The 27,454-nt window shown below is 39.7% G+C and overlaps 1 protein-coding gene across 1 annotated transcript; it reads left to right on the top strand.

Moving 5' to 3' along the window:
• Positions 1-350: 350 nt before the first annotated feature.
• LOC115627826 (paired box protein Pax-2a) lies at positions 351-26,292 on the top strand. Its single transcript, XM_030523661.1, has 9 exons — positions 351-405; positions 5,646-5,811; positions 8,087-8,284; positions 16,510-16,751; positions 16,854-17,063; positions 21,500-21,585; positions 23,138-23,372; positions 25,234-25,341; positions 25,640-26,292. Exons 1-9 carry the CDS (start codon positions 351-353, stop codon positions 25,798-25,800), a joined length of 1,461 nt encoding a protein of 486 aa, XP_030379521.1. The 3' UTR covers positions 25,801-26,292.
• Positions 26,293-27,454: the final 1,162 nt, after the last annotated feature.

Below are 27,454 nucleotides of genomic sequence, written 5' to 3'. Positions count from 1 at the left end.
AATACGAATATATAAATACATATATGTATATAAAGAATGTTAATGAAAAGTCCAAAAATGCAACTGAATGAGTAATCTGTGCAACGAAGTTAAAGGTTGATTAGGCGTGCAAAAAAGTATCCACATTCGAATCGAATCGAATCGAATCGCATTTTTTTAGTTTTGTTTTGTTTGAATAATCTGCCCGAAGCTCTCCAAATTGTAATGTGCAACAACAAAAACAACAGAAACAACAACAACAATAGCAACAACCAAACGTGAAGAAAGCCTCATTGAAATCACACGGATTCTTAATCAAGTGTTAAAACCCCGCTTAAACCAAAAACAACAACGACGGCAACATCAGGAACATGGATCTCTCTACGGCGTATCGCTACAACCAAAACATGATGGAATATTATACATGTAATGCCAAATGCTAACACTTATTGGAACATTTTGGATATATTGTTGCATGATTTTCTACACCTCCCCCATTCAATACGATTTACCTTCAAAATAGCTTAGAGTATTAGCGTAAAAGAAAAGAAAACATCCAAAAAATTCAGCTTAGCCGCACGTTTTCGCCAATAATTGTAAAGTAATGTAAAAAAAAAGCGAGTAACATTTCCCTCATTAATATGATACACTTCTAAAGCTAAATTCAATGCTGAATTGTAATTATATTGATAACTGATAGTGGCTAAAATTTCAATTTAATAGTGCCGCTATTTTTGGCTGTAGCCCCAGCAAAACAGACTATTTTTAATTTCTACAACATTTTGAAAACGAAAATCTTCAAAAGAAATCCATGTACGGTTTTAATGCGAATCTGTGGGGTTTGATTCGTTTTTAGTATTCCAAAATGATATTTATTTGAGGCTTTTTGTTTGAAACTTGCCTAACAACTCAACAACTGAAAATCCATATTGTTACGAATCAATTGATGTGCCTAAGCAGTACTAGCAACCAAAACTTTACTTTCCAAATCATATAAATTCAACACTATTTGAACAGCCAGCATTTTCACTACATCTGTTGCTAATTTCTGGTAGAGGGAGAGCTTTATCTTTATCTTGGTTTTCAGCCTTCAATTCAGTTCTTTTAATGCGCACTCAATCGAAAATGAAAACCATATTCCTGCACAGATCTTCGTAAATATGTATGGGAATTTAGAGTGATTTCTTTTCGCTTAATCTAAGAGTGAATTCTTTTTTGATTAATCTAAGAGTGCTTTCATTTGGTTTTCAGCGCACTTAATTCTTATATATCAAAAAGCATGTATTTCAATCGAAAATGAAAACCATAGTTCTTCGTAAATAGGTATGTGTATAGTAGAGTGATTTCTTTTCGCGCGGTAACTTCGAATTGAATCATCATCCGATCAAGTGTGATATAAAGTATGTGCAATATTGGTGAAAATCGTTAAATTGTAAACTATTTTGGGCGTCATCGTGTCTCCTCTACCGCCGGGCCCAACATAAGTATGTCTGTCCTAAAACTTTATTAGAATTATATATTCACTTAGAAATCGGAGTCGACTCGTAATCAATCTGCCAATCTGCATAGCCTTGTCATAAAACTTCGACAGTTGCTTTCGGCTGCTTTATTATTTCAATTTTCTGTCTTTTGTTTGTGCAACACATTGCTCCCTCAAAAGATTAATGCAATTAATTGTGTGCGTATGCGAACGATATACATATATACTCGTATATATGTATGTATTCATGTGTGTTGGCATGCCTTCTGTGGCTCGATTGCTCTCTTGCTGTTGTTTTTATTATTACATCAATCAATGGTAAGTCAGAGGCAAAGGTGTTGCGCAATATCGCAACTGCAGGCACTCGGGATCGTATCTGGCTACTCGGGCTCAGGCAGAGGCTGAGGCAGAGGCAGCTTCAGTATCCCTATCTCGGAGTGTGTGGCGTCAGAGTGAAATGTATTACACACAATGGGTATACGATGGTATGGCAAATGGCAAGCAGGAACAAAACTGCAAAGCGCAGAGCTCAGGTCCGGACCTGGCCGAGGGTCGGGCTTCAAAGGAGCGCTGACTGCAGCGACAATACAAATACAAACAATAACAACAACAACAACAGCAGCAGCAGTAGTAGTAGCAATAACAGCAACAACAACAACAACAAAATAGAATAAACCCCGAAACGATTGTGTGCTTACTTCCCTACTTACACATGTCTCGCTCAATGTACACAAATATTGGCTGAAACAGATGAGGATGAGCATGAGGATGATGATGAGGATGAGGATGATGAGTGTGTGGATGGGTGTTTGTGTGTATTGTGCGTACATCTATTGAAAGTCAATAGATACTTCATTAAATGACAATCGCAGTTGCCATTTGGCATTCTGCCATTCAAACAAAAGGCCTTTTGTCCACCTTGACACGCCGGCAATACCGAGAGAGGCCGCTTTCCCCCTCCCCGCTTGTCAAAATCGACCAACAACTGCACCAAAATCGGTAAATCTGAAAATCTGGAAATCTGAAAATCTAGCTGATTATCACCGTCGCGATGCGTCGGCTTCCCGCTGAGAACAGCCGTGCCAATGTCAAATGCCCAATGTCCAGTTTCTTGGCAATTGCCATGCAATCGGTATCATCTGCCATGGCCATGCCCAGGCAATAGGTATTCATAATCACCGAATAGCTGGAGCTGCCTGACTTCCAGCTACATATGTACGGCGCTTCAAATCCATCCACTCGACATATAGCTTAATGAAATATTTAAATATTTTGATTTAAATGTGTCTCTCAAAGTCATGATTTGCAGACCAGCTTTTATGAAATACCGATTCGGTTTATTCAACAACGTTGTCTGATAGCATTTCCCCCTCGATTTTGAAAACATTTTATAATTCATTTCGTGAAATAAGTCTTCTACAAAAATTCAATACTACATATAGATTCCGATCTAATAAGTTCCTTCTATAGATTTAAATAGTTTTTCCATCGGCGAATGTGGACATGAATCCATTTAAATAAGTCATTTATTTTCCTCTCTGTGGATATAAGGTGCGCGAAATAATTAACTAGGACGCTACGTTTTATAGTATAAAAACTGAACCGTTCAATATATTTTCAAAAAACAAACTATTGCTTAAACTTTATAATATTTTCAATAGACTTCAAGTTAAATAAAGCACGTAAGACTTAAGAAAATATAATTAAAAAATTAAACAAAATATTGTCAAACGAAATAATTAACTAGGACATATTCATTGTTTATATGTTAAAACTAAAAAGGAGCAAAACAAAGAATTTTAAACGATGAAGATATTTGAAATGGAACACCCGTCGTTGTTCAACACCTTTGTTATTCAACCTGGAGTTGAATTCACCAAGTTTTGCAGCATGTGAATTTAACCTACAAGTATTTCTCAATATCTTTCCATCTAAAGTAATGATGCTCGTAGTGCAAATGATTTTTTCATGTGAAGATACTTATAGGTTTCATTTTTTTTTTATAGACTCCTTACAGCTGGGCTAACATATTTGTGCAGCCAATTGAGTTTTCAAGATTTTTCAGATTTGGGCAAGCTCAGATAAAACACCTTCTGATAATTACTCCCAATCTGTACGCGTCGTATTGTATTATTGATTTGAATCTACATTAGCTCTAAAATTACAAGGCATCTTTATTTAAAATCATGTTCACATATTTAGGAAACAACAACAGCATCTATCAGTTTTATTCAAATCAATAAACACACTACGTTATCAGAGAAATGTTTCCACTCTCCAGTTTTTGCAAGTCCTATTGTAGTTACCTATTTGTTGTCAATAGGATTCGAGAGCCTTGTAGGGTTTGTGAGTGGAATGCCTGCTGTTGTGCGTGTTTTAATTCCGAATCGGCAAACGTCAAAGACATCTCTTTCTCAGCTTTGGAGACTTACCGCCTTCAATAGACGCCGTCGCTCGACTCTGCCATAATTAGCGGTTCCTCTTCTTCTTCATTTTGTTGTGCGTCGGTCACATTTTGTTTGATTTGGCGATGCAAGTGCAAAAATGTAAATGGACTGTAAACGACAACTCAACAGCATGTTCATCATTAGGCTGTCCCCCCTGAAAGGCAGCAGATCAGTGCCTATCCCTGCCCCCGTCCCTGCCCCTGTCCCTGTGCCTGTCCCTCCACCAGTGCCAGTACCAGTCCCTGGTAGCGACGATCTTTTCGTATTTTCGTGCAAGTGCTAAGTATGGAGCAGCATCCAAGTCATCTCTTTGGGGTATCTGCGAGCGAAATCTTCGGCGAAATGTCGTCTGTGATGTGCAAGTGCCAACAATTATAGGCACATGCTCCAACGGGCCCAGCAAATTGTGTGAGTCTAATTGTGAGATAAATCTACACACATATAGTACATACTTGTATATAAAAAAGCTATACTACGAGTGCGTGCTCTTGTCTAGCTAGGTTGCCAAACGACTTCGGCTTCCGAGATGTTTTGCAATTCGAAGGAAATGCTATCAACCAGTCCAAGAAGAACCTATGTATGGATGTGTTTTTACAAATCGAGACTCAAAAAATAAATAACTTGCTTGCTCTAGCGAGGTTGCCAAACGACTTTGGCTTCCGAGATGTTTTGCAATTCGAAAGAAATACTATCAACCAGTCCAAAAAGAACCTATGTATGGATGTTTTCTCAAAATAAATGACTTGCTCGCCTTTGCTTGGGCTTCAAAAACCTTAATTCTGTCAAGTAAATTAATGAATGTAAATTTTTTCCGGCTAGAAACTAGTATTTCTAACTTAGTTCGCGCATTGGTTTAGACAATTTGGTCTGAGAAACCCCTTGAGTCTTTATAAAAGTCTTTCACAATCCACATCTAATCAGAAAAGAAACTTGAGCTATACATTTTTCTTGCTAGCCATTTGCGGTTTGAAAATATGATATATAATGTCGCATATAATAATCAAAAACTTAGTCCGTACATTGTACAGTCTAGTGAAAATTTTTTTTCGATTTATGATTTGATTGCTTCCAAAAATTTCAAGATCCATCGATGTCAGCAGGGCTATTGGCTATAATCCTAATTTATGAGTTGTTATTTATAAATTCAATATTTTTCCAGATTTAATGCATTGAGTGCGGTCTGTCGGATTCCCTTGAAGGTTATCTACAGCTGTCATAGGCTGGATTGAGTCAGCTATAGGTATCAAGCGCAATATACCGATTTCATTATACTACCAAGTACATACAAGTATATGCAGACATGGCAAGCGCCAGAAACTAAAGACGATTCTGCTCAAGGCTGAGATCTGGGGCTCGGTCGGGCAAAATTCTGGTATTATCAGCTCTCCGAGACTTACCTTCTGTTAGGGCCGAAAAACATAATTGTTTCTCTTCTCTAAATAAAGTCAGCAAATTATTGAAGGCTGCAAGCCATAACCCTTCATATGGACACAACTAGCTTTGGTCAAATTAGATCAGAAATGCTATTATCTACGAGTACTATCTGGCCGATGTTGAAGCTGCATGGGCTTCGTTTATTTACTTGTATTGGTTTTGGACCCTCACCAGTGTGTGGCATGCCACTGCATTTTGCAATCATCGCCAATGTGCCGCCCCCCACCTGCACCACAGTGGCGCAATGAAATAATTACACACAATAATTGCATTCGGTTTTAAATATTGTTTCAATTTCAACGCAGGTCACGGCGGCGTCAATCAACTGGGAGGCGTATTCGTAAACGGCCGTCCCCTGCCCGATGTCGTCCGGCAACGCATCGTTGAACTGGCCCACAACGGTGTCCGTCCCTGTGACATATCACGCCAGTTGCGAGTCAGCCATGGCTGTGTTTCGAAGATACTATCAAGGTGAGTCATAAAGCACACTAAACACTGTCTGTACTTGTAAATCGGATTGAATTGTAGATAGATGCCATTAGGCATCCGGAATCTGATACAATTAGAGCTACAAATGATTTTCAAACATTTATCGTGAAACCATCGCTCAGTTTAAAATTTCATCGTTCGATCATTTTTGACAACAAAATTGATTATAACATTCGATACTAAAAATAATACCAACTGAAATTCCGTCAGAGTGAATAAAGGGAACTCAGAAATTACTCTACTCATACACGGATCTTAAGAAACTACTATATATATGCAGATAGAGCTACAAATGTTTTTAAAATATTTATCATGGGATTAACGCTCAGTTTAAAATTTCATCGTTCGATCATTTTTGGAAACTAAATAAATTAGGCCTTGTTTAAAAAGATTACATTCGAGACTACAAATAATACCGACTAAAATTCCGCCAGAGTGAATAAAGGGAACTAAGAAGTTACTCTACTCAAACCGGATATACGGATCTTATGAAATAAAAACACCTAATTCTGTTTTAACACGGTAGATTCGTGGTTCCAGAAAAAGTCGTGTAAAAAATACATTGATCATGTGTTATTTTGAATCGTGCTAAATGGAATAAAGTCGTGCAACCATATACATATAAAATTTTTATACCCTGTATCCGTAGGGTATAAAGGGTATATTAGGTTTGTGCAAAGTATGTAACAGGCAGAAGGAAGCATCTCCGACCCCATACAGTATATATATTCTGAATCAGCATGACGAGAGAAGTCGATCTAGACATGTCCGTCCGTCCGTCCGTCCATCCGTCCGTCCGTCCGTCCGTCTGTCCGTCTGCCTGGATGAACACCTGGTTTTCGGAAACTGCTGGGCGTACGTAAACCAAACTTGGCATGCAGACGCTACTAGTCTATAGCATAGTCTATATGAGTTTATTTTACGTTTTTGAATTTCCCCCCTCCCCCGCTACAGAATTGGTAATTAAATACCGTCCACATTTCAAAAGCTACACTAACCAAACTTTGCACTTATATTTTATATATACTTGTAGTTATCTACTTTTGTTTCAAATTTCATCTAAATCGGTTTATTATTGGAAAAGTGATTAATGAAGCAATTTTTCCGGTACTACGCCCACAAGCTGCAGCATCAAGTTTGCTCTTCTTCTTCCTTTTGCTTCTGCTATGTGTCGGATGTGTCGGAAGTTTTCCTGGGTACAGGGTATTTCACTGTCGGGCTTGCTCGACTGTAGCGTTCCCTCTTGTTAGTTTTCAAACCGTGTAAGAACAGTGTTAGGTGTAATAATTTGCTGAATTCACTTGACTGTACGATCTTAATGGGGACTAACCAGACTTAAAGGGACATTCCTAGCTGCCGGTTCATGCTGCTGGTTGATTCTCTAAACGTCAGTAATTAGGGCCCGGAATCGCGTTGGGATTCATTAGCTCGTGGCCTGAGAGTTGCACACAAATGCGACTCGTCTTCATCAGTTGGACACATATATGCAAATGCACAGTGAAATATATGTACATATCTATATGAACATACGTATGGATACAGTGTGTGTGTATGTGTGTGTGTGTGTGTGTGTGTGTGTGTGTGCGTGTGGGAGAATGAGAAACGGCCAGCGCACGTATCACAAATAGGACAATAAATCTTTGCGGTTCTATCCTGGGTCTGAGTCGGACTCGGAGTCAGAGTCAGAGTCAGAGTCTGGGTGCATTGGCTCGCATACATGTATGCGATATGTACACATGTACATACATATATAGGCTATACATACACATGCATGTACATACACATATATAGAAGTAGATGTGTCGTATGCGCCATATGACTCCCAATGCTTCAATTTGGCAGTCGTGCAGTCGTGGCTGGAATCGGGATACAGCAGCAGTCTGTCGGGCCTTTAGCCTAAACGTTGCTTGACATTCAAATTGTTTTTAATTGAAAATGGTAAAATTGCTGGTTCCGTTTGGAAATGGATGCATTAATCATTGCGGCCGTCGACGTGCCACCGAGCTACTGAGAGAGAAATGTGCAGGAGAGTGTGGGGGAGAGGTCCTTCCGAATGTGTTGGGCACCCGTGCACAGGCCACATACACACATTATTTATATATGAAGGCGCAAATTTGTCCCTTCATTTACATTTTTCGCTTCTCACATACATACTTGTACGTGTCTATGCTTTTACAGAAGTATATCTCATTCATATATTCTTTTTCTAGTATATTTGAAAATGCTTATTATTGGTTTGATCCTTCTATTTTCACAGATACTACGAGACTGGTAGCTTTAAGGCCGGCGTCATTGGCGGCTCGAAGCCGAAGGTCGCCACGCCGCCAGTGGTCGATGCTATTGCCAACTATAAGCGCGAGAATCCCACAATGTTTGCCTGGGAGATACGCGATCGGCTGCTGGCAGAGGGCATATGCTCCCAGGACAATGTGCCCAGTGTATCCTCGATAAATCGGTGAGTAGACACGTAATCCTACGAGTACGAATGGAAGAGCACCCTTCTGTCTGACATCAGGGACATGCGCACGTCCGCCTTGCTCTTTTAGTGTTAGTATGTTTGTTTGCTGTCATGCAGCTTACTTCCGTTTCCGCCGCTCACTTCACGTACAGTAGAGTACAGTACAGCTCCAACTCGTGCCGGTCCAACTCCAGCTCCACTGCATCCCACATTGCCATCGCCATCGCCATTGCCATTGCCATTGCTAATAAAAATATCTAAGTAGTTTTTAGCGTTCATAATTGCGGCACAATGCTTGACACACGACCACCACAAAAGCCAGCTTCCTTTCCGTCTTCCGGTGGCAACGTTCGTGCCGACGACGTCCTGCCAGCACAGCACAGGACAGCACAGCACAGGACAGGACAGGCGCACCCAAACACAAATATATATACTCGTCCTGTAATGTACGCACTTCCTCTTTGACCATAATTCATTTTACCAGTGGCCAAGGATGCTGCCAGCAGGCAGCTGCTCTAAAGCTTCTACTCCTCTACTCGTACTTACATACAAGTATACCGACTGCTATAAATTAGCCCACAGCGGAGCGTACAGTGACTGTAATAATTGTGTGATCACAGAGTGGGTGGCAAGCTGTGGGTGACGAGCGTCGGGTGTCGGGCGTCGGGCGTCGAGCGTCGAACGGCGTTCGAGGTGAATAAAGTCAATCCCCGACTGCATGCCGCAGCGCACTTGTTCGCAGCTCAACGCCGGCCAAATCGACACAATCGACACTCCGAGAAAAAGCAGTTAGTTCCACTTACAATACAAGTAGTAGGGTAAATACGAAAATATTTGTAACAAGTACAAAACACTGCATTTCAGCAGACATTCTAACTATCCAAATAATTAAACATAGATATTGAGATTTTCCAGTATTGAAGAATAATGCAAATGCAAATAATAATTTAATAAGAATAATTTAATAATAATAATTTAATAAGAATAATTTAATAATAATCATTTAATAATAATAATTTAATAATAATAATAATTTAATAAAAATAATTTAATAATAATAATTTAATAATAATAATTTAATAATAATAATTTAATAAGAATAATTCAATTCACACATCTAAGTATTTATACTAAACAACCACTTGGGAATTCTAGTTCCTCATTTACATTTGATATTCTAGTTTCAATATCAAATGTAAATGACGGACAAGAATTCCCAAGTGGTTGTTTAGTATAAATACTTAATTTATAATAATAAATAATTGGTACTAGATTTTAGAAAAATAAATTGAAAACCTGAAATCTAGGTCTGCATCTACTACGAGTATCACACAATATTTTCCTGAGACAACATGTTTGCAAGCACAGTTTTCTCAACATTGATAATATTTACGATGAATTAATAATTTAATTCACACATCTCAGTATTTATACTAAACAACCACTTGGGAATTAAAGTCAATTCTTGCCCGTCATTTACATTTGGAAGTGAATCTAGATTGATACTAGATTTTAGAAACAAAAATTGAAAACCTGAGAATCACCCAATATTTTCCTGAGTGTACGATTAGTTTTAGACAACATGTTTGCAAACACGGACACCCAAACACACACTACAACAACAGAGCACTTCGCTCTCTCTCTCTCTCTCTCCACTCTCACTCTTTTCTACTCAACAGAGATGGGGAATTCGCGACCGCATGCGGCACGTGTACCCATTCAGAATCAATTCGCTGCGCATTATGCAAAGCGCCTGACATGTGGCCACTGATGATGATGATGATGATGCTCCTGCCTCATCGCGGGCGAGGGGGAGCGGAGGACGGGGAACAAATGTAGGTGGAGGAGGAGGGTGTGGGAGCAAGTGTGCCCTTGTGTTGACACGAGTCTTACATTTTGATATGATGTGTTGTCGTCGCAGAGCAGCTAAATGAGCAATTCACGAGCAATCCACGACAGTGAGAATAGACTGCGACTGCGATTCATATCTAGAGACCCAGAAAACACCTCTCATGCCAATGAGTTCCCACACACGCAGTCCAAATCAAATTTTCCCGGACAAGTGTCGTGACAGTTATTTTAATTTTTTAAAGTCAAATAATTCATGCAATCTGTCACTAAGTCGCTATATATATCATGCTATATACGAGTATGTATATGATCAATCAAGTTTTTAAGAAACGACGAAAAAGAGATGTTCAGGCTGTAAAAAAAAAAACAAAAACCAATCAAATTAATAAGAAAGTTTTTAAGATTTTAAGAAACGATGAAAGAGAGATACTCAGACTGTAAAACAAAAACCAATCAAATTTAATTGCTGCTATATTTAAACAAAATAATTACTGCAGCTATTAAGTTTTAAAAGCAAACAAATATTACAGCTGGCAATCAATCCCAACTCCTTGTTTATTATAAAGGTACAAATTTTCTTACTACAAATTTTGAATTCGAATTAATCGTATAATATTCAAATAATGTGGTACTATATTTAAAAAATGATCGAATAATAATAATGTTTGTATAACGATCCAACTAAGAACATCTTCCCGCTGTAGGTAAGGACGAACCTGGCTTGTTGTCTAGGTGTAATGGCAAAAGGGAAAATAGTCCCACATACTCGTACATACATGGAAACGTGAACACGTTAAAAGTACTTGTAGTAATTAAAAGACATCAACTGGAGTTACTGTGATTTTTAATTAGTTTTTTACAAAAGCCATAGTAGAAGAAACGCCTTTTCAGGCTCTCTCGGAAGAAATATAAAATGATGTTAAAAAACCGTTCAACCCTAACAACGCTTTATCTTCTTCAAATTAATTTTCTACAATATGAATTCTTTGATTTCCTACATCTTGACAAAATAAACAGCAATTTATTTTAAATAATGCAAAAGTTAACTGCAAATTTGTTGGTGAGCTGTAAAAGCTTGCCACTTCCTGTGGATACCCATATTCATATTTATGCCACAGAGGCGCATCCTAAAGCTAGCTTTGGCCGCTTCAGCACTTTAATGCCAGCCTCTATGCACTGCCTTGATTTTTGCGCACTGATTCAATCCAATCCAATCCAAATGCGCATGGACGATAACTCCTTTGTCCCAGGAGACAGTCACTTAATAAAAGTGACTTTCATTGCATTCAAAGCCAGCCCCCGGCTAAATTTGTCGGGTTAGGGTTACGTTGTTGCTGCTGTGCCCTTCTACATTGCCAAACAACAATGCCAAATAAACAAATCAAAAGAAAGCAAAGCACGCCAGCGCACAACTCCGTGCATCCCAAACATATGTCCCAATTGTGTGCACTAACGCTGTCCAACTACCCATGCTCTATCACTCGACTCGACTCGACTCGACTCAACTCGACTTGAATCGACTGTGGATGTGGATGTGGATGTGATTGTGATTGTCCTTTGACATAATTCGATTCGATTCCGCCTGAGTTAGCCGCTACAAACAGCGAAGCCTCAGGGGTAATTTTAGCGTAGTGCTTCCTCCCATCGCCTACCCGCCACTGCATCATACTGTCACATCTACGAGTACTCTTCGCAGTACTCTCGCAGTCCCCCTAATGCACGCAGTCTATCTAACAGCCACTCACACACACACACACACACAGGCCCAGGCTAGCCAGTTGACGATTTGTCGCCAAATACATGTGCATATAAACATATCAAACAAAGTCTCTAATGCCTCATGATGATGTCAACGTTGATGTTGCAGGTACACTTATCCACACCCAGCTCCCGCTCTCTTAGTATGTATGTACGAGACAGCCACTTCTGTTTACTTACACATGTGTGGGGTACACTCTAAAAAAAAACGACAAGAAAGGAATGCTAGAGTGGAGCGGGCTCAACTCTTAAATACCCTGTATACACTCTTCTAATTAATCTACCATAATAAAACTTAATATACGGACACATAATCACTAACTGTATGTGACTACCAAATGTTCGTTCAATTCAAAATGCCAAGAATAACGGCAATTATAGAAAATCGCAAATAGAGGGGAGTGGAGGGTGTATCGGAAAAATGAACAAACTTCCCCTTTATCGGGCTTAGAAGAATCTGCATACCAAATTTGGTTATTCTATATCTTATACTTTCCGAGATCCTTGCGTTCATACAGACAGACAGACGGACAGGCGGCCATGGCTATATCGACTCATCTTGTCACCCTGATCTGTGTGTTACATATACACTCTCGTATTAAACTAAGACACCCTTTTACCCTTTGGGTACAGGGTATAAAAAGAAACAAATTCAAGCGAACAAAACTTTGCAAAGGAAAACGAATTATATTTATAGAGGGAAATCTGTTATATTTGTTGTAATATTACTTACAGTTTTTCTCTTTAGGAATTACCAATTTTTACGGGGGAGTTTGTTAATAGAGAAATCTCAGCTTATTAGCACGTTGTAATTAAGTAAGAAATACATTTTTGTACTCATACAAATAACTTTAAAACTTCATTTCCGATGAAATAGTTTCATATGGCGAATTGAAATAGAAATGTATAAATCACTCCTAAATGACAATCAATTTATTTGTATAATGAAACCTTTTCATTTATTTGTGACATCCTTTGAATTGTTTCAATTGTTCGTTAGTAGCTTTTTAAAGTACTTTCTGAAAGCCTGCCATAGACTGCAAAACTGGAAAGTAAGCCCTTAAAGTATGCTACGTTTCATTTAAATTGTGGTCCATTTTGACTGAACGAGTCAACACTATAGTTAGTTCTTTATTTATGACTATTTAAAATCCCACTAGGATTGGTTCAGTCGAAAAAACTCGATTCAGTCCTACAAATAAAAGTGATTTGTATTGCATTTTTTTGTGTGTAAAAACAGCGCCCATCGAGGCATCGGCCAGTCGATGGCTGAGGCTCAATTGCGATTTTCTCACCTAATGCGTACAAAGTAGTTGGAAGAAACTTGGCTTTGGTGTTGTTGGTGGTCGCACTCAAGTGGGTGTAAACAGTGAAGGGGGGGAGTGGCGGACAGGCATGTAAATTCTGGCATTTAGACGATACTCGTACTACTTGTACTTAATTGGCTGCGTGTGTATAACAGAAAAGTTTGTAAAAGCTTGCCACACAATTTTGAAGACATTTCAGTGGCTAAGATGATGTTGCGGTCTAACTAGACATGGTAGGGCCAGACCAGGCCAGGCAAGGACAAGGACAACTGTACAATGTCCTTACTAGTTACCCCCGTTTGGTGTATGCAGATAGGAATAAACCTCAAATCATGGCTGGGAAGTCAATGGGCTTGCCATAAATCACAATCGCTGCCACCGGATTTCCTTGTCCACAACCCATCATTTTACCCATGTCTGTCTAACTTACATTTGTACATACATATACATACTACTATATATATATGGATATATGTGGATGTATATACATATGTATGTATGTGCCTGTCCCCCACGTCAATGGCAATCAATTTCGCCTCTACTGCACACAAATCTTTCACATCAATGGCGAATGGAAAAAATCGAAATTGGCAAAGTAGGCGAACTAAATTTGTTGTCGCTTCAAAGTCCACAACATCGGCTTCACTTCGGCCAGCTGACAGAAATTGAAACATGTTTAATCGAAATTGGCACTGGAAATCGATGCACACGGGCTAAGCGGTAACGCCCCACAATGACATCGGGAGATTGGAGTGGAAATGGGTAGTGGGGCTTGGATTGGGCTTTGGGCTTGGATTTGGGCTGGGGCTGGGGCGTGGGGTGGGAGTTGTGTTGGACACGATTGAGCCAGACGGGCAGCATAATATTATGTTTTGGTTTGTCAGCTTGCCCTTGCCACACTACCCTAGCCTTACCTTCCTCACCCTAGCCTCACTGCCCCTCCCATCCATCACCTTGTCCCAGCTCAGCACAGTTCAGCTCGCTTAACATCACGTGCACATTTGTTGCTGTTAAACGACCCATTTTATACCCTGACATAATGTACAATATCTTTATACGCGTATATACTATATATTGAGAGAGGGCGTGGCAGAAGCCATAAAGTCCATGCTGCACAATTTTGACAATAACCATAATATCATTTCCAGTTACCCTTTCATATTCGATCGATGAGTTTAAATTGCAAAACCACACCTCTTTCTAAGTTAATTGCCTCAGCTTCTAAGTACTGCAGCTTAGGGCTTCCCTTTTGTGAGCATTTCATATTGTGGTCTAGACTTGATGAAGCCCAAAAATCATTCGAGTTTTATTTCAAACGAAAAGTCATAATAAATCGGAAACTTTTATCTATTACTTTGTTTTTGAAGCAAATATAAATTTCAACACTAAGAGTCGTATCCACCAAGTCTTGTATAATATACATAGAACAGATGGATTGCTCGTTACTGTAAATATTATTTATTGGGTCTGCTCTGAAAACAATTTTTAAGTTCTACAACTGTACATATCTTCATGTTATTTTACTCATTTAATTTCCCAATACAAGAAACCTATTTAGCATTTACTCTTCTTAGACGCTTCCATGCTTGAGTGAGACTGACAATTTAAATCTGAATTGCTCAATTGAAGGAGTTTTTGTCAACATTTTGTCTGTCCGACTATAGCTTTAGTTACACGCACAATTCAAATCTGAGAGATATTAATTTAGCGTGTTTATTGATTGATTGAAATATTATTTTTAGTGTTTATTTTTCGAAGTTTTTCCGATTAAAAGAATTATTTAATCTCTGCCACATCTTACAAGTGTTCCAATACGCCGCTGGCAGCGTATTCGAAAGTCACGATTGCTCTCTCCCCATCCCCCATTTTCTTCCCATTCCATTTGCCATATACACGTACATACTTATATATGTATGTATTTGCTTTTGTGCTTGCTTGGCTGTGTGTGTGTGTGTGTGCGATACAATAAAGTGTCGATGCTTTCTTCGTTTTGCATGTAAATTAGATGGCCGCCAATGCTAGCACAGTGTTTGCATGGCCCCCTTTGGCCCCTCCTCCGCCACTCTCTCGCTCGCTCTCCGCCCGCCCCATCGTGTCACATTCTCTGCTCTCCTGCAGCACCATCAACAGTTGCGACCTACAGCTTGATGTTCAGTCTGATGGCTGCCGTCGCAACTGTAAACTGTAAACAGAAATTGCGTTTATCGTTTTGGTTTTTTTCCCCTCACTCCAGCTCCAACTCCAACTCCTAGTCCACCTCCACCTCCACCTCACTTCACGTCGCCACCGCCACCACTCCATGAGAGAAATGAGACGCCGTTCCATTTTAGCATATTAAGTGACACCAGAAGGCAATGAGGAATGAAAATGTTTTGAAATTTTGTGCAATAGCATTAGACGGACGCCATTTTGTGGCTCCATTTGTGGCGCCAGATTGCCAGCCAGTTGACAATGCAACTGTACCTGTACCGTTTTCTTTTGTCTATCTCGCTCTCGAATGATACGATATTTTTTCTTAGCTTGATGTCTTCCAACTCTTAGATATTAGCATTCTATTAGCTTCTTAAATTTATGAGGTTCTGCAATATTTCTAATTATTACTTCATGAATTATCATTATTTGTATTCCTGAACATTATTTAGTTTTGTTATCTATAATCAGCTTTAATAAATTGAAAATGACAGTTTTAAGAAGTGAATAAATTGAATTTCGAAAGAAAACACTGGAAATAGTTTGCTTTTCATGTGTAACCAACCCAACTAAGTTCGTTAACCTTAGTCTCGATAGTGTTTTAAATGTGCGACTGATTGGTCGAAAATAAATTTTAAATTAAAGCGTTTAAAATCTTTTGCCGAGCACTTTAAATGGAATTAACGCGAAAAGGTGGCCAATTTATTTCATGCAAAGAATCCGCCCATATTCTAATAATAACCTACTCGAGTGCATAAAAATTTAGTTTTTACAAATTTATTGCCCGTGTTTTCTGATAGCTATAAAATCTATAAAAAGCATTTATACAAAATCTATAACAAATCAAAACCAATATTTTTGTTCGTTCATAGCTCGGCATCAGAAAACATTTTTTTTTACGAACTTTCTTAAAACAGACTTTGATTTTTTTCAAATACGTAAATCAGCAGGCACTTTCAAGTGGAAACTAATTTCCAAATGCTTATATAATTATTAACATAAATTTATTAGTTATGATATTTATATATTTGTCTATTAACAGAGCTTTAAATATTTGGAACTCTTTACATATTTATCGAGCTGCTATAATTTTTAAACCACGTTAATATCTTGCAGAATTGTGCGCAACAAGGCGGCGGAAAAGGCCAAGCATGTCCATCACCACCAGCAGCATCAGATACAGCAGAACATCAGCAGCGGGCACCAGGCGACCGAGAGTCTGGACAGCAGCACGGGCAACGGCAATGAGCCGCAGACCCAGAGCGCCGGCAACAGCAGCAACACCTCCGCCAGCGGCAACACGAACGCAGGAGCCAGTTCGGCATCGGTCATTACGCACGCCCCATCCTCCGGAGCCGGTGGTTGCACGGGGGCCGGCTCAGTGGCTGCTGTGGCAGCGGTTGCCGTCGCGGCGCACATGCAGGAATTGGGGGGCACGGGCTCGGCCAATGGCAATCACCACAATGGCAACGGGAATGCCGGCAACGCCAATAGCAATGGCACCAGCAACAACAATGCTGGCGGTAGTCATCAGGGCGCCGATCAGCAGCGCTCCACTGGCTATAGCATCAACGGAATCCTGGGCATACAGCATAGCCATCATCTGCACAACAACAACAACAGCGCCAACACGGATCCAAATTGCAAGCGCAAACGAATTGAGGATCATGGTAAGTACACCCATATTTTATTTTATTTTATAAGTATGTTTCAGAGATATACCAAGTATCTAGTGGAGGACTTTTGTTACACAATAAAGGCCATTTTATTAAAAACAAAGCCATTGGAAAAACGAAAACTATTATCGAATAAAATATTGAAAACACAAAGATGGCCGGAATCGAAAATGAATCAAAAAAATAATAATCTGAAACTTCCACAAATCGAAAAAGGGACAAAAGTTAACCCAACAGTAAAATGTGGGCAGAAGATTGATTTAATCTGTAACCTAGGAACAAAAAGGAACAGCAAGAATCAAATGCAATTCAATAAAAATATATGTATATATCAAAATATTGGATGGCTCAAGTACTTTTAAATTTCATTTTCAAAGTTGTTGTCAATGGATCAGTGAAGCAGTCGGGGTCATCACAATATTTATTAGAGAAACAACCTCATATGTTTTGTATCTTCCATGGAACTTTGATAGAAAATTGCAGAGCCAATTAGAGCTCTCTTTTTTGATAATCTTTCGCCCTCCCTCGGCTATCAACACTAATACATTACATTCTTAGTGATTATATATTTTGGGATTTAAATTTCATTTTCAAAGTTGTTGTCAATGGATCAGTGAAGCAGTCGGGGTCATCACAAATATTTTATTAGAGAAAAAACCTCATATGTTTTGTATCTTCCATGGAACTTTGATAGAAAATTGCAGAGCCAATTAGAGCTCTCATTTTTGATAATCATTCGTACTACCTCCGCTATCAACACTAATAAAAAAAATCACCGACAAAGTCGACGGCTAATGCACTTTGAGTGGTTCTCTTGACACCCAACCCTATTTGCATGTCTCATAATTTGCATATCGCGGAATCTGCCACTTGTCAGTCCTGCTGGAGTCGAGAAGAGCAAAACCGAGCGATATACCATTTTGTTTTGTGGCCATATTAAGCTCATAATGCGACCACAGCCGCAGTCGCAATCGCCGTCGCCGTCGCCGTCGCGGAGACAGTTGATGGCAACAGCATGGTCCTGAACATGTGTTCATGAGTAACCAGAAGCCCCGAGACTCCATCCAAAGGGCATATCCAGCGATAAAATCTTAATTAGGTGATGCTATGCCATTGAAAGACGGTATCTGGCTTTCACTTGCTCTGTCATATTTCATTGCTGGGTGCGTTGCGAGGGTTGGGCGGTCTGTGCGGTCTGGGCGTGTTCGGGCGGATTCGGGCGGATTCTGTAGTAGTAGGCATTAAGTAATAACGAAATCATACTCAACGACTGGATTTGTCGCGGCCGTCGCTGCGCGCACTTGTCGTATTCAATAATCGCCCACTAATGGCAAAGTGAGCAATCGCAACCCTCCCCTCCCCTCCACACGATATCAACAACAGCAACAGCAAGAACAACAACAACCACAAAAACAAGGACAGCATTTGCTGGCAGAAACCCAACAGATAATGATAATGTTTCACTGACAATTGACGAGCCGTTCTGGCTTGCTCTGCGCCTTCCTGGCCAGAAACAAAGCCCAACATAGATGTCAATGATACGACGCATCGCCGATAGGGGTGCGTCCGCATCCTCACCACGCAATGTCCTTTCTATTCCTCTTCTCATCTACCATATTGATATGTACAGATGTACTTACGTACTTGCCAGGCACCAGCGTGGCAATAAAAAAGCAATAAAGCCGAGCATAAGCTCGACACCGACACCAACACCAACACCGAATACGGACACAGAGTAGCACACCCGAACCCGCACCCGAATCTGAATCGGAATCTGAAAGCGAACCCAAGCCCAAGTAGTCGACCCATTGTTGTTCGCTGTACTGCAATTTCTTCGAGATTGCTTATCGATTCCCCCGGGGACAAAAGTGAATGTATGTACTTAGGCTTGAATTTGTGGCAAATTTGTTCAAATCATTTCAATTGAAGGTCGGGCAGGTTGATGGGTTGCCCCATACACCCCTTCCACCCCATCTGTCCCGTCCACCCACTCAAGTTGCTGCTGCTGTTAGTGTTAGTGTGATGGGCCGCCAGGGGGTTGCAAAATGGGCGTGAGCTCTACGCTTCTTCACCCTCGCCAGCAGGCAGTGGCCAAAAGGGTGTGAATTAAAAAGTTTACGATGAATCAAGTCAAGAAGAGCCAGATATTCACGCCCTTGCCATGCCTTTTCCAACGCCCTGTGCGTCCAAAGAAAACGATGCCATCTTTGTGTCTACAAGTCGCATCCTTCAAACAAACACACACACACACACATGGCCATAGTGTGTGGGGGACGGTCAAGACAAACGGGCGCCAGCCCTGGGCTTGGACACACCCGTTTTTAAATATAGTATTTCTCTTCTTTCCATGCAAAGTTTCTAAAAGGCTCAACATTATCGTAACGTATGCCAAGATGACCAAAATCGGTAGATAGAATTCTTTTTTTCCATAAATTATAGACACATTCTTGCAAATTGATTTATCTTTTATAAACCTAGATCTGAACTATCATATTAACCAGTGGACAAACTCTCTCTACTTGAGACGAGACTTAAATACACAAGAGTATATTTACTGCAGTTGTTACGAGTAAATGAAGCTTAACTAAGAAGGTTATCTTTATAATAAAATTAAAAATAGTCTTCGGATCCAACGATCTCCCATTGATAAGCCATTGCTATATTGCAAGCATCACAAAAATTTGCTAAGACGACCAATAGCTTTAAATCTGATTCATGCCATTGGAGCGATAGAAAATGAACATACCTATCAGGAACTGATAATCTGAAATCTGATTCATGTCATTGGAGCGATAGAAAATGAACATATCTATCAGGAACTTAATATAATTCTTTCAGTACCAGAAATAGCAATTTACTTGGTCAAGTATGGGTTTCTATGGGTCTCATAACATACTATAACTAATAAAAACTAAACGTATTATTTTTAAATTCGAATAATAGTCGATTACGATAAGTCATCTTCTGAATATCATCCATCATCAAAGTCATAAATAGCAAGGAAAGGTAAATGTTTGTGCTAACGAATTTATTGAACATTTTCTGATGTTAAAAAAAATCAGATCCATATAATACTCTCACTCGCCGACTTCTGCGGATATGTCTAGTTAAATAACGGGTATGATGATATATTAGACGGCGTTTTTAAATTTCTCACTGCCCTCATGTAAAGACGAAATTTCTAATTGACTCCCAAAGTTAGAGAAAGTTTTCTAAAGCAGAGAATGGTTAATATAATTCTTTTTTCTTTTCGATGTTCGAAAGATTGAAATAATTTCAACCAGCTACAAAATTTGACTAAAAGCTCAACAAACATTTCTTCGTCAATTGAGTTTTGTTAAAAAGTCAATCTCATTTGTGTAAATATATTTCGTTAATGGCATACCTGTGAACATACTTATGCATCTATTTGTAGAGTGCTTGTACAAGAAATGAAATAACTGCCCTATTACGGATATTTATTTATTTGTTCAGCCGATTATAAACACACACACACACACACATGTACTTGTATACTTATACAGTCCTTGAAATGTAGGACAAATCGTGTGGATGGATGGGGAATGACAATGCGGCCATTAAATAACAATGCATCCTTTGACGCATTATTTAGAGTTCGGGTTCGGGTATGTCTAAGAGTGCGTTCACACACCTAGCCGCTGGGTGCCTTTTGGGTGATGAATGGATGGAACGGTGCACTGGCAAGCGGTACAGACAATCACACATCCTCGCCGTCGCCGTCGCCATCGCCGTCGCCATCGCCGTCGCAGTCGCGTGTGGTTTGTGTGCAAACAACAACAACACACACAAATAAATATAAGTATACACACATGTGCATACAATCGCATCGCGCTTTCACACTCTCAATTCCATTATAATATGTAATTTCCTCGGAAAATATTTCAAATGTCAACGCCAACGTGCCGACATGTCCTGCGTGTCCTGCGTCGACAGCCAACCGCCAACAGCCAACAGCCAATGCTGTGTGGCCGTAAATACATATTTATGTATACTTGTATGTACGTGTATGTACACACACATACTATACATATGTACATACAAGTATGCATATATATTCTGCTATATTCTGGGTTCTGGGACACTCTGCTTCGGTCTCGGTCTCGGTCGTTGTGGTTGTGGCGTATGTGTTTGAGTTGTGACTCGATGTTGGCTCAATCCATAAATGCACTTAAGCGGCACGTGCGCCTGCCGGCGGCAAGGCCAGCTGACAACAAGACGACGACAGGACCGCAGGATAACGGGACACACCATAATATACATAAGAGGCAAATGTTACAGTAATTTAATTAACATCATAACGAGTGAGCAAAATGGCAGCGTTATTAAGGGCAGGACCTCCCCGCTAATGGACCCTTCTTACCCCTTCTTCGATATTGCATTTCATATCCTTCCTTCCTTTTTCCTTCCAGACGAGAACCGCGATGTCAACATGCACTCCGAAGACGACGTCAAGCGACAGCGACTCACCTACGGCGGCGATCAGATCTATCCAAACGTAAGTGCTCCCCCACATATTTTACAAATATTTAATTGTTTGCCAAGCAATTAACGCTCAAAAACTGTGACTTCATAATCTATGGTCACGGATTCAAATCATAGATTACTTATTTGAATCTACATCCACACAAAAGGATTAGGTATTTGGACTTTAAGAGTGCTTACCACTCGAGTACTAGCTCCAAGAAAAAGGGCTTCAAACCCAATTCAATAGTCACAACCATCCATGACATCTAATAATGGTCCTCCTTAGGTCAGATCTTAAATAAAGAATAAAGATTTAAAAAAAAAAACCCAATTCAATAGTTTTACGGATTGGCACACTTTACCGATCCCATTTCTACCTAGTTTTATCGAATTCGGGAATAATTGAAAATAAAACCAATTATTGTCTTCAGCAAAGTTAACCATTAATCAAAAAATTATAGTAATTTGAATACATTTTCTTAGGACTTTGTAGTGTTTAAAACATTCGATCTTCCGACGACACTCCCCTTAGCAATAGCATTTATTGTTCCCAAATAATTTTCAAATTAATTTACAAAAAGTGTATGTACATACTTGTATGTATATATAAATATATATATAAATATACCAAGCTAATCAGGGTAGAAAATCTATTTAACTCTTTCGGACCCAGATGTATCAATTTTTCAGTTGACCTTGAATGTCAATATCTTGACTTGTTTCTGACGTATGTATAGGAGAAGACTGTCGGTCTACATCGATGTTGCTCATTATTGCTCATCATGTTTTATCAGAATAATAACAAATTTGTGTCTTAAAATACAATTAAATACAATTTCACGATATAGACATATTTTTATGTTTCTAATGGGTTGATAAGTAAGTCTTTTGTCTTAAGTTTTTTTTTAGAGAAAGTCATCAAATAATCTATTCTGAAAGCAACAAAATTGCAATTAAACTATATGAAAATTTTAAAACCATATATTTCAAGAAAAAACGAGAAAAATTGCATACCTTTAAGGGCTTTACGAAAATAAATAATAATAAATAAATTGAAAATAATAATTAAAGTAAAATTATGAAATTATTAAATTAAATTGTTAGAATAGCAATCTATTGACTCCCGCGTTTTCATTACACATATTTTTATTATTTTAAATAATGAATAAGTGGTTTCATCAAATTATTCCCTTCATGCCAATATTAATGTATCGACTTACCCATTAACAACTTTTAAGCCATGCACCCGAAGACTTGGTATGAAGACTCTCTTAGTTATTCAATTTCCTCAATAATGTTCGTAATTCCAAAGCTACATAAACTATAGCCCTATTTTAAATGCCATCCAAATGGCGTTGTCTAAAAGAAAAGTTACTAGCCAAAGCGTCTTATGCCAGCACTATTATAGTAGAGATATTTTTCCCCTCTTCTTCTTCGTTCTCAGCGCTACTAAAAAGTACAGCGACGGAAGTGCTTTAGGGTGCAGGGTATTCCACTGTCCGGCTAGCTCGATAGTAGCAATTATATTTTGTTTTCGGTTAGCATTTAGGCACTATATTGAAACGCAATTGATCGTTTTACAGATTTGGTCGGGCAAATGGTGCATTAAGGATGAGCATAAGCTGTTATCAGAGCTGGGCAGCCTGGCAGCCACCAATGGCAATGGGGCGCCCGCATATTATGAGGCGCCCAACGGGTTTCCCACAACGGTTGCAGGCGCAGGAGCTGGCAACGACTCGTCCATGCTGTACGATAGCATTGCAACAATATCGCAGGGCCAGAGCACGCTCTACACCCCGTCCATCGGACCCTCAATTGGTGAGTAAATAGGGGCAGAGTAGTGGCGCCTTGACTTCTTCATACCGAGAAGTATGTTTGCTTGTTTAGCTTGTCAAACGCATGTGCATTTTAATTTGACTATTTGCTCGCATTTCTTATTTAATTATTTATAATTTTTAATTTTTCCCCCACATCGTTTTCCTTCGAAACTTGTTCAACTATATAGGCAGCGGTTCGTTAACGCCCCTAGTGCCTATTAGTATGCAAGACATGAAGTTCAGTACAAATGTACAGGAACAGACCATATCGCCGTTCTACACAGGTAAGAAAAGTATTGCGATCGGCACAGTTTAGGGACTCTACGATTACGTGGAAGTAGTGTTGGGAACGGGATATCTATTAGGGAGGCGGCTTGAAAAAAAATCAATTTATTTCTTCAGTGTGAGCCGAATGAGCCAATCCAGGGATAATTTTAAAGCTTTTTTTTTTAATTTGATTAAACTTTGCTATTGAGGCCCCAATTTGAATGAAAAGCTCTGTTTAGCAAGAGTTCTTCTCATAACTAAAATGAAACTAATCGACGGTTACCAATCAGCAATCGCCATTGAAAATGGCAGTTACGCGACAATAACGCCCTTGGACAATGGCGCCAGCTCTCCGGCCGGGCGTGGTAATGAAGGAAGCGGCGTCGCCGGCGGCTCAGGTGGCTCGGACTCGCCCAGTGTGGCAGCCAGCATAATACAGAGCGATCAGACGTCGTCCAGTCTGCGGCTCAAGGAGCCTCTCGTCGAGGCCAGACGGGACGAGAACGCCAACAACAACAAGAACAACCGGAATGATGGCAAACAACATCACGATCTACAGCAACAACAGCAGCAGCATCACATCCATCATCTCACGCCGCAGCAGACGCAGCACCAGTCGCATCAGCAGCAGCAGCAGCAACAGCAACAACAACAACATCAACAACAACAGCAGCAGCAGCAGCAGCAACAGCAAGAGCTGCCACCGACAAACACAAATACCTCATCTCTAATACTCCTGCAGCCGAGTGGCAGCAGCAATCCGTCGTCGGCGAGCAATGCGGACTCCCGATCCACAGCCCCCATCAATGGCAATAGTGTGGGCATCTATTCCACACCCACAATGCTGCCCAGTTTTAGTCACTACTCCGCAGGCAAGTGTTCAAGTCACCATTCAACGCACTCCAGCACTCCAAAAAGTTCACAACTCCAGCACTCCATTCTCTTCAGTTGAGTTCGTCGTCGAGTCGCACGCGGCTGTGGCACAAGTCAAGATTCTCAAGAGTTTTGGAGGAGCCAACACGCCCACTTCCATCTCCGTGGCTGTGCCTAATCAGTGCACACCAGCTCGGATGTAGACCCACTGCACTACTTAGCACACACAAATCATGGTGACGGCGCACATTAAAGACCAACTATACCGATATTTAATCCTTCACTAAGCCTCGTTCACACTATACAAGATGCATTTTCTCTCTATGGGAAACTTTTCAGCTTCGACTTTATAGAGCATCATTCAATCGGGGAAACAATTTCAATTGGAAATTGTCTCCCTTCTTGATATTTTGCCAAAGCTAAAACACCTGGCATGCCTATCTTCTAGATCTAGTTCAGTGTCAAGAAGCCCTGAAATCGTAGCCACACTATACTTCTTGAACTCTCTCTCTCTCTCTCTCTCTCTCTCTCCCTCTCTCTTCTGATAACCTATGTATGTTTGTATTGTATTTAGACTGTTTGTAGTCACCGTAGTTATGTTTTAACTAGGTATCTTGAGTTGCTTTTGTTTGATTGTTGCATCCCTTCGATTTGTGAAGTTTTATAATTACAAGTAATTGTGTTCTATTTTGTAATCGTAATACTCTCAATTTTATTTACAGCCTGCGGATCGGTCGTGCCCAGTACAGATTATGCATATAGTCCCGCCTATACACAATATGGGGGCGCGTATGGATCTTATGGCTATGGCACCAGCGGCAGCTTGATAAGTAAGTATTGCTGAAGATTAGACATCAAGTATTTAAAACCAATCCGGGTCTTCACGCCCAAACAAAAATGGCCATGCTACAATTTAGAACCAGATTAAATTATCGATGCTCTTATTGGTTCTCCTGTTGTTGGTACAGGATGTACGAGTGTGTGAAGAAGAAGGATAGATAACATTCAACTTCCCCATCAGTTAACCAGTTTAATGATCTAATCTTTTCCAATCTTTGCGCAATCTAAATGTAACTGTTGACCAACGAGTTTTTTATCGGACTATTCGTTATGTAAATGTGATTTCAGACTCATCTTATTACTATGAAGGAGGTCAAAATCAAACGTCCTTGAATCAAGACTTGCGCTCACCCCTGGCGGCAACTCGGGCTAATTCTCTGGCATCGGCAGCCTCACCGACTGGCAGTGCGTGCACCAAGTCGGAAACTTCTGACATATTCCTGGTCTAGTGTATGCAGCGACTCTTTATTTCCTTAGGCTAATCGAATACCTGTCCGATGCTACACCGAACTCTAGAAGAATATTCATAGAAGACGTCGCTGCCGCCGGAAGAGCCAGCCCCCCATCTCTTGGGTCTGATCAACGATGACTTGTAGCTACACTTGTTGGATGAGAAGTGGCAATGCCTTGCAGTATAAGAGACCGAAGACAACATGACTGAAACAGCGGACACACCAGCTCGAGATCAACCGAAGTCTACAAGTCTACAAATCACCAAATCAACAATTCTTCAACCAAGATTCGGGCAGGTCATGAAGTTGCTCATTCATTCATCGTCGGATGATCGGTAGCTTGTTTGTTGAATGCAACTGAACAACTCAACAAGAACAATTCTCATACAAATAGTTAATTTTGCATTTAAGATTCGATCGATTTGTATTCGTATTTGTATTCGCACGACGCAAAGCTTGCAATGTTGTACAGATGTTGTACCATTTACTCCTAGGGAAGCACACAATATGTACGAGTTACTCAAAAAAAAAAAAAAAAAAAAACAACAAAAAAACAACAACAACAAAAAACAAAAAACGGAAGATAACAAATTAAGAGAGAGACCTACATATATAGAGAGCATAGGAAATATTATATAAATATATATAATTATTCAAAGAAAGGAGAAGAATCAAACCAAAATGTCCATTAAGGAAAAACTCAACCAAAAACCATTCAAGTTTTTTGAAAACTTTCAAATTATGTATTTTAGTTAATAGGAATTTGAATATCATCTATACATATATTATGTAAAAATTGTACATATGTCATAACATGTATGAATCAGCATAATACCAATATTTGTCATGCATGTAGGCATTGCAGCATGTGTTGTACCAAATAATGTCAGCAGACCATGTACATATTATAAGCAGATGCCGATCCCTATCCCTATCCGGATCCCGATGCCTCTGCCGCTGACGCTGCTCCTCCCGAACTTTGGAGAACAATCACTGAAAGCCAGCACCTGTGATGTGTGATGTGTGCCCAAGATCAAGATCGAGATCGAGAAATTCAAAGAATACAACAGTTTTGGACCAGTTAATGGACGGCTTGACGACCCATTGAGGAGCAGAGGGCAGAGGGCAGTGGGCGAGGGGCAGAGGACGGGCGGGATATGAAAAACAAAAAAAAACAAAAACAAAAGAAAACATAACGCAATGTTGCATTATGAAAATACTTGCACGAATTAAATTTAAATTTCTTAACTTATTCATATGAAAATATATTACAAATATTGATAAAATTTTTTTTTTTTTTTTAATACGTCTAAGGTCTTCGTATATAAATATATATGCATCGTACTCTAAATCGTACGCGTACTCATAAATGTAATTAAGTTTAGACCGATTATGAAACCCGATAGCTTATTAAGAAAACACAAACCAAATTATGTTTACACACATATGAGGTACATAATAAAAACAACAACAAAATTGGGTGTATAATGTTTAAACCTGATCTCTCTCACATTTAATGGACCTGGGGAGAAAGCTTTCAGGACATTCAACCATTCTTGAATATGTTAGAGTGCTATTTATTTAGTTATTTTTCTAATTTTAATTCGACAGAAATTTTGGCAGCAACAGCGTCAAAGGAAACGAACTGCTT

Source organism: Scaptodrosophila lebanonensis, unplaced genomic scaffold (genome assembly GCF_003285725.1).
Source record: "Scaptodrosophila lebanonensis strain 11010-0011.00,11010-0021.00 unplaced genomic scaffold, SlebRS2 tig00000098-arrow-pilon, whole genome shotgun sequence".
Taxonomy (NCBI): Eukaryota; Metazoa; Arthropoda; class Insecta; order Diptera; family Drosophilidae; genus Scaptodrosophila; species Scaptodrosophila lebanonensis.
Note: the sequence above shows the minus strand (reverse complement) of the source record. Positions and strands in the feature narration are given on the sequence as shown.

Coding starts and splice junctions, on each gene's coding strand:
- LOC115627826 (XM_030523661.1), top strand. CDS start 351: ATGGATCTCTCTACGGCGTATCGCTACAACCAAAACATGATGGAATAT. Junction 21,586..23,137: donor GCGATCAGATCTATCCAAAC/GTAAGTGCTCCC, acceptor ATCGTTTTACAG/ATTTGGTCGGGCAAATGGTG. Junction 25,342..25,639: donor CACCAGCGGCAGCTTGATAA/GTAAGTATTGCT, acceptor ATGTGATTTCAG/ACTCATCTTATTACTATGAA.